General features: G+C 48.0%; 1 protein-coding gene across 6 annotated transcripts in view; it reads right to left on the reverse strand.

The window, feature by feature from the left end:
* FBXO17 (F-box protein 17) overlaps positions 1-8,489 on the reverse strand; it is a 35,043-nt gene extending 26,554 nt beyond the window's left edge. The window contains exons 1-2 of one of the 6 annotated variants that reach the window (XM_016935877.4): positions 8,283-8,370; positions 7,435-7,720 (exon numbers count right to left, since the gene is read on the reverse strand). Coding sequence is in view for 4 of the 6 variants with exons in the window: in XM_016935880.4 (XP_016791369.2) it covers positions 7,435-7,720; positions 8,283-8,432 (436 nt within the window). In the remaining 2 variants the exon portion in view is untranslated. Of the gene's footprint in view, positions 1-7,434; positions 7,721-8,282 lie in introns of those variants that run through there. The other 5 variants (XM_016935880.4, XM_024351315.3, XM_016935878.4 and 2 more) reach the window with 5 other exon arrangements.
* Positions 8,490-8,752: the final 263 nt, after the last annotated feature.

The following is an 8,752-nucleotide window of genomic DNA, read 5'->3' on the forward strand; positions in this document are numbered from 1 at the left end:
TATCTCTACTAAAAACACAAAAACTAGCCGGGTATGGTGGTGGGCGCCTGTAATCCCAGATACTCGGGAGGCTGAGGCAGAAGAATCACTTGAACCTGGGAGGTGGAGGTTGCAGTGAGCCAAGACTGTACCACTGCACTCTAGCCTGGGCAACAGAGCAAGACTCTGTCTCCAAAAAAAAAAAAAAGTTGAACATGGCTGGGTGCAGTGGCTCATGCCTGTAATGTCAGCACTTTGGGAGGCCAAGGTAGGAGGATCGCCTGAGTCCAGGAGTTCCAGGCTGCAGTGAGCTATGAATGCGCCACCACCCTCCAGCTTGGGAGACAGAATAAGAGCCTGTCTCTAAAAAAAAAAAAAAAAATTAAAAAAAAAGTTAAACATAAACTTATATGAGACCTAGCAATTCTACGACTAGATTATCTACCCAAGAGAAATGAAAATACACCTTCTACCTCCATGCAAACTCTCATATGCTAATGTTCATAGCAGCTTTATACATTTGGAAACACTCCAAATGTCTATTAGCTGATGAATGGATACATAAAATGTGCCATGTCCACAAAATAGAATATTTTTAAGCAATAAAAAGGAATAAACATGCTATAGTATGAATAAACTCCAAAGCAATATGCTACATGAAAGAGGCCAGATGCAAAAGGACACATATTATATGATGTGCTTCTATGAAATGACCAGAAAAGACAAATCTTTTTGATCAGAAAGTAGATTAGTAGTTGCCTTGGGCTAGGCTGGGAACAGAGTGACTACAAATAGGCACAAGGGATATTTTGGGGGTGATGAACATGCTTTGTTACGGTGGTGATGGTTGCACAACTCTGTAAAGTCACTAAAAGCCACAAAGTTGTCCACTTTAACAGGGCTGAATTTTTTGGTATGTAAATTACACCTCAAAAAAGCTGATTAAAAAAACACAGCAAACTTTGCAGTTAAAGCATGTAGGGCTTAAATATGGAAACAGAACAGACTGTAGATGTTTCTACCTTGACAATGTAAAAGCAAATGTACAGCCGGGTGCGATGGCTCACGCCTGTAATCCCAGCACTTTGGGAGGCTAAGGTGGGATGATCGCTTGAGCCCACGAGTTCAAGACGAGCCTGGGCAACATAGTGAGACCCCCGTCTCTACAAAAAAATTAGCAGGGCATGGTGGCGTGTGTGTGTAGTCCCAGTTATTAGAGAGGCTGAGGTGGGAGGATCGCTTGAGCCCAGAAGTTGAGGCTACAGTGAGCCGAGATCCCGCCACTGCACTCCAGCCTGGGTGACAGAGTGAGACCCCATCTCCAAAAAAAAAAAAAAAAAGAAAGAAAAGAAAAAAGAAAATGAGCAAACACAAAACAGTGCAATGTTACTGCAATTCACTAAAAATACTATCAAAGAGAACTCCCATACATTCCTGGTGGAATCCATTTGGAATCACTTTGGAAACCACTGGGCTTTTTTTTTTTTTTTTGAGACTGAATCTCACTCTATCGCCCAGGCTGGAGTGCAGTGGCATGATCTCGACTCACTGCAACCTCCACCTTCTGGGTTCAAGTGATTCTTGTGCCTCAGACTCCCAGGTAGCTGGGATTACAGCTACTCTGCCACCATGCTCTGCTAATTTTTGTATTTTTAGTAGAGACAGGGTTTCACCACGTTGGCCAGGCTGGTCTCAACCTCCTGAGCTCCTGCCTTGGCTTCCCGAAGTGCTGGGATTATAGGCATGAGCTATTGTGCCTGGCCCACTGGACATTTTTTACTGAAGTAAAAATGAAAATGTGCCTGCCCCATGACCCAGCAACTCCACCCCAGAGCCAGAAAACACATACAAGAATATTCATGGTGGTGTTGTTCCTAACAGCTTCAGATTGGAAAAGTCCCAGATGCCTGTCCACTGTAGCACATACAAATAAGTCATTAATAAGATAAGATGGACTACTATATAGCACAATAATACAAATATTGCAAATACAAATATTATAAATAATACAAATACAAAATAAGGAATAAGCCACAAGTACCCAGAACATGAATGATTATCAAAAGCAAAAAAAAAAAAAATTTTTTTTTGAGACAGGGTCTCACTGTGTTGCCCAGGCTGGAGTGCATGGCCGCGATCATAGCTCACTGCAGCCTCCAATTTCTGGACTAAATCGATCCTCCTGACTCAGCCTCTTCTGGACCTGGGACCACAGGCACACACCACCATGCCTGGCTAATTTTTGTGTTTTTAGTAGAGATGGGGTTTCACCATGTTGGCCAGGCTGGTCTAGAACTCCTGACCTCAAATGATCTGCCCACCTCAGCCTCCCAAAGTGCTGGGATTATAGTCGTGAGCCACCACGGCTGGCCCTTTCTCTCTTCGTGTGTGAGGATGTCCCCTCTGCAAGATGGGAAATATGCAGGTCCACATCTGTCATCCACAATCTACATGTTCAAAAGCTCAGAAAACCAACAGTTTTTCCCAGACCCATTTGGTGGCAGGAGCTGACTTGAGCTGTCATGAGGTTTTGTATAGTCTTTAGTTACTCCCCTGAGAATGAACGTGCATTTCACTGAAGGTCTATTAGTGTTTGATTACACAAATGCTCCTCAGCCCTACTAGGGGACTTATGTAACATACCAAATGGGCTCCATATGACTTGCTTAATATTCAAAGTCTAGGCTGGGCATGGTGACTCACGCCTATAATCCCAGCACTTTGGGAGGTCAAGGCAGGCAGATCACTTGAGGTCAGGAGTTCGAGACCAGCCTGGTCAACATAGTGAAACCCATCTCTACTAAAATACAAAAATGAGCTGGGTGTGGTGGTGCATGCCTATAATCACAGCTACTTGGGAGGCTGAGGCAGGAGAATGGCTTGAACCTGGGAGGTGGAGGTGGCAGTCAGCCAAGATCACAACACTGCACTCCAGCCTGGGTGACAAAGGAGAGTCCGTCTCAAAAAAAAAAAAAAAAAAAAAAAAAAAAAAATTCAAAGTCTAGATTCCCAAATGCATCCGGCCCCAAGAGCTTTGGATCAGAGATGATGGACCTCTAACAACCCCTGCCCCTCACGGTTGTAGGGAAATTTCATGAGATCAGGGCCTGGCCCTCAACAAATGTTTGCTGCCACTGTGAGGAGTTACTATGATTAGCAGCAAACACCCAGCTATGGGATTGGAGGAGTCCACGTGGGCACCTCCATATGCTGCCATCAGAGACTAGAAGAATGTGGGATAAGGACAGACACGCTTAGGAAAAAACAAGGCGAAACACAGCAGGACAAAAACTGAACCTCTGGCACGATCATTCGTTGAATTTGCAAAAGGAAAAAGAAAATACCAAGTTCCAAATCTATCCCTAGAAAAATGAGTGGTGACTGGGTGCTGTGGCTCACGCTTGTAATCCCAGCACTTTGAGAGGCCAAGGCAGGAGGATGGCTTGAGCCCAAGAGTTTAAGACCAGCCTGGGTAACATAGTGAGACCCCTGTCTCTACAAACAAAATTTAACAATTAGCCAGGCATGGTGGTGTGCACTTGTGGTCCCAGCTACTCGGGAGGCTGAAGTGGGAGGATCACTTGAGCCCAGGAAGTTGAGGCTGCAGTGAGCCAAGACTGTGCCACTGCACTCCAGCCTGGGTGAGAGTGAAACCCTGTGCCAATTAAAAAAAAAAAGAAGAAAAGAAAAAGAAAGGGCCCAGCTGCAGCAGTTATGTTGACAGTGTTAGTCATAGGTGAACAGGCTATAATAGTTAAGGAGATGCCTTCACAGAATACTAACAGCTACTGTTAACTGAGCACTTACTTTCCTCTAGGCATGTGGGAATTGCTTTACAAAATCTCACAGAAGCCTCAAACCACCCCATGAAGTAGGCACATGGGGAAACTGAGGCTTGGAGGATGACAGCAACGTGCCCAAGGTCACCCAACAAAGAAGCAACAGAGCCATGTCAAAAGACAAAATTACAACAAATTTAGTTATAGATCTAATGGGCTTTTATTCAAGATTCTTGAATGGGGCAGCCTCCATTCTACGAAACAGACTGAGACCCCCACTGGGTAGTAAGAGAATGGTGGGTTTTATAAGCTGGGACCAAGGGAAAAGAATGATAGAAAAAAACAAACAAACAAACAAAAAAACTAGGCCGGGAGCAGTGGCTCACTCACACCTGTTATCCCCAGCACTCTGGGAGGCCAAGGCAGGTGGATCACCTGAGGTCAGGAGTTCGAGACCAGCCTGGCCAACATGATGAAACCCCATCTCTACTAAAAATATAAAAATTAGCTGGGTGTGGTGGCACACACCTGTCATCCCAGCTACTCAGGAAGCTGAGGCAGGAGAATTGCTTGAACCCAGGAGGTCAAGGTTGCAGTGAGCTGTGATTGTGCCACTGCACTGCAGCCTGGGCGACAGAGTGAGACCCCATCTCAAAGAAAAAAAAAAACCTGCTGGGATTTGAATCTTGGTATATTGGACTCCATAGTTTGTGCTACTGTATACATGTCTTCTCTCTCTTTCTTTGTTTCAAAATAATCTTACTTTATTTTCTCCCAATTTTTACTATGAAATTTCATTCTATAGACAAGTTGAAAGAGTAATCAAATGAACATCACTATCTGCTCCACATTTTGCCATATTTGCGCTCTCTCTTTTCTTTTTGGACAGAGTTTTGCTCTTGTCGCCCAGGCTGGGGTGCAATGGCGCGATCTCGGCTCACTGCAAGCTCCACCTCCCAGGTTCAAGCTATTCTCCCGCCTCAGCCTCCTAAGTAGCTGGGATTACAGGTACCCGCCATCATGCCCTGCTACATTTTTATTTTTGTCGAGACAGGGTTTCAACACGTTGGCCAGGCTGGTCTCGAACTCCTCAGCCTCCCAAAGTGCTGGCATTACAGGCATAAGTCACCGCGCCTGGCGGCCTTGATGAACTACTCTTCAGTACTTCCTAATGAATCTCCTAAGATTAAGGGCAACCTGGCCAGGCGTGGTGGCTCACGCTTGTAATTCCAGCACTTTGGGAGGCCAACGCGGGTGGATCACGAGGTCAGGAGTTTGAGACCAGGCTGACCAACACGGTGAAACCCCATCTCTACTAAAAATACAAAAAAATTAGCCAGGCGTGGTGGCACATGCTTGTAATCCCAGCTACTAGGGAGGCTGAGGCAGGAGAATCGCTTGAACCCAGGAGGTGGAGGTTGCAGTGAGCCGAGATTGTGCCACTGCACTCCAGCCTGGGCGACAGAGAGAGATTCTGCCTCAAAAATTCATTCTGCCCTCAATACCCACTCCGTGAACAATTTCCCCTACTGTCTCTAGCAGGTCTTCTGTGGCTGTTTCCTCCTAACAAGATCCCCGTGGGGGCTCAAACACCAGTGGGGGTGGCAGGTCTCACTCATCTCTTTTAATCTAAAACGATTCGTTTTCCAGTTTTCTAAAAGAGATTACATTACTTTTATTATAGAAAAAAATTAAGGCAAACTTTTCTATTTGATTTCTAAGCCATATGTAGAATTTGATTAGAATTGAAGAAATTAATATTTACATAAATACAAAAATGTTATTTTAAAAATATATCTTTTTGTTTGGGCACCGGTGGCTCACACCTGTAATCCCAGGACTTTTGATGGCCAAGACGAGCAGATGGCTTGAGCCCAGGAGTTCGAGACCAGCCTGGGTAACACGGCAAAACCCCGTATCCACAAAAAATAAAAAAATTAGTGGGGTTTGGGGCGGGGGGCGTGCACCTGTAGCCCTAGTTACTCAGGAGGCTGAGGTGGGAGGATCTCTTGAGCCCAGGAGGTTGAGGCTGCAGTGAGCCATGATTACGACACTGTACTCCAGCCTGGGCAACACAGTTTTGATTTGATTTGATTTGATTTGATTGAGACAGGGTCTCAAATATATATGTGTATACACATATATATATACACACACATATATATACACACACATATATATGTACATATATAGTTTTTTTTTTTTTGAGACAGAGTCTTGCTCTTGTCACCCAGGCTGGAGTGCAATGGCACAATCTTGGCTCACTGCAACCTCCACCTCCAGGGTTCAAGCGATTCTCCTTCCTCAGCCTCCTGAGTAGCTGGGATTACAGGCGCCTACCACCACGCCCAGCTAATTTTTGTACTTTTAGTAGAGACGGGGTTTCATGTTGGCCAGGCTGGTCTTGAATTCCTGACCTCAGGTGATCCGCCCGCCTCGGCCTCCCAGAGTGCTGGGATTACAAGCGTGAGCCACCGCGCACGCCTGGCCTAAAAATATATTTTTTAAAAAGAAGCTCCTTAGCCAAGCCTTACAAAAAGAGAGTCAACAGATACTAGGTATATTTAATGGAACAATAAATACAAGTTAAAAAAATTATTTTATGTTAGAAAAGTAGCCAATAGAGAAGCCGAAAGTAATGTCCTGACTATACAAGGAGGTGATTATATAGGGAGGAGGAAAACCACGGAGATGATCAAAGTTGTCTCCTATTTTTAGCAAGGGATCCATGGACGCGTTGTCTAAAAGTTGATGAAATAAGAAATAACAATCCAAAAATATGCTGTAAAGATTTGGAAATAGATACGAGGAATAAAAAGTGGAAAAAGTTAAAAACGAGGCACCAGCGATCACGAGTTACTTCTTGCCATTTTTGAAAAGTAATGTAGTTAACAAAAAAATGTATTTGGCCGACAGGGGTTGGGGGCGGTGGTGAGGGAGAGGTTGTTGTTTAAAGGCGTGTTGTTTTCCATGCAAAGCTCTGTCCTGTCCTACGTGTCTGAGTGTCGTGTATTACTGGAACATTTTTAAAGAAGTATTATTTATTTTACAACTAGGCTCCCATAATATTTGTCTTTCAAAATATGGAGTAAATAGACGCTGTCTAAAGTTGAAGAGGCAGTATACAGAGCTTTAGAACATATCACTGAACATTGCAAAAGTAACTTGGCAGAACAAAATTTAAATTGAGGGTTGGGGCCGCAGCGAAACACATAATGTGCCCAAGTTGCTAAATCGAGAAACCGCCCTCCAAGGCTTCTGATTCACAGATTCTGCGAAGGGACTGACGGCCAGAAGACAGAAAATCCAGCAACGGTAAAAAGCGGCCTGGCCTTCCCCGGGCTGTTGCGCCCACGTGTTGGTTTGCAGCGTTTGGCAGGGGTTTTGGATGGTGGCCTCCGCGGACGAGCGCAGGGATGGAGAGGCCTGGGCGTTCGAACACCCACGTTCAAAGCAAAGCCCTTCCAGATTTAGGGCTTTCTAACGTGCATTTGTATAACTTTGGGTTTAAAGGAGCCTCAGGCCGAGGGAGGGCCCGGGGAAGCGACGCTGCGGGTTATGGGACTCCCAGGGACCCGCCCCTCCGGGCAGGGCCTGGCGCGGGAATCCTTCCCGGGGCGCCCCAGCTGTGGGCGAGAACGGGACTGACGCTTGGGTCCCGACCTGGGTCCCCTACCTGTCCCGGCGCTCACCTGGCGGGCTGCTCGGAGGCGGCAGCGGCGGGCTAAGCTTCCCTTTCCCACTTTGCTCTGGGAGGCAGTCGAGGGGCTCCCCGTGATCGGCGTGGCCCAGGGGGCCCCGGGACCGGCGGTCTGGGCGGTCGGTCCTCTCCCGGGGCGTGGCGGCTGCAGCCCGGCGCCGGGGGCGGCGACTCTGAGATCCAGCGGGCGGGGGCGGGAGGCCGCCCCTCCTCCGGCTGCGGGGCCCAGCGGGAGCGAGGGCGGGCGGGGGAGCTGGGAGGGCTGCGTGCAGCGAGGGGGAGGCCCAGTTGCCGCGAGGCCGGCGGGGAGCGGGGCCAGCCCCGCGCCCCTAGGATCCGGGGCCCACCCCTGGGAGAGCCACCTCCTCTGGGTGTGCGAGTTCCACATCCCCAAGACGCCCCCGCGGGGGGACTGGTCCTAGCTCCCCACCCCCACCCAAATTCCGTTTCCTTCTGGTTCTGGCCTCCTGCTTGCGGCCGTCTCCACCCCTCACATCTATGGGATCCTGCATAGGTCCACGGTTGGTAAACCGCTTAGCTGTGAGCCCGACCCAGGGCCTGATTCGAAACACTTGGATCAAAGTCCCTGGCCACAGGGATTTTCTTGTATTTACGTTGCTTCCCAGGGCCAGATTCTCAGAAGCCCGGGGCTGATCTTAAATTAAATCCCTTCACCACACGCACTCTCTGTGGCAATGACAAACCTGTACCCTTCCACCTTAGGACTCCCCTGTCCTCCCCATCCCCCCAGCTATAGACAACTGAATTAATCCGGAGGTTCAGTTTCGGTCAGGCTGGGGCCGCGACCCATTTTCTCCCTTTACCTCTGCCCTTGGGTCTTTGCAGTCCCTTCTGATGGCCCTAGATTGCACCAGGGACCTCAAGGTGACTGATCTCAGACACCCCAGAGCTAGTTTTCTGGAAGCCAGGCCTCCCCCACGCTGGTAAATCATTCTCCAGGCCCACTGGCTCATATCTGCCACTGTGCTAAATGCTTTGTATGCATGACCTCCTCATGGACGCCTCTCCCGAGAAACTGAAGTCCAGAGATACCTGGTCTGTTGCACGTAGTCCAAGTCGCTAGCTTGGAGGGGTCACACAGCCAGAGAGCCTGGATTCCCTAAAGCCCCTTCCCCTAGAAACCTCAGCCAGGCCCCACAGCGCCATCGTGAGGACGGCGTGAGACTGCGTGTGCAGCGCGGAGCACAGTGCTGGACTCAGAGCCAACGCTAATTTGACTATTACATTATTTGTAACAACCGCCTTTGAAAGCATTTTCTGCTGTGGGTTGTAA

This window comes from Pan troglodytes, chromosome 20 (genome assembly GCF_028858775.2).
Source record: "Pan troglodytes isolate AG18354 chromosome 20, NHGRI_mPanTro3-v2.0_pri, whole genome shotgun sequence".
NCBI lineage: Eukaryota > Metazoa > Chordata > Mammalia > Primates > Hominidae > Pan > Pan troglodytes.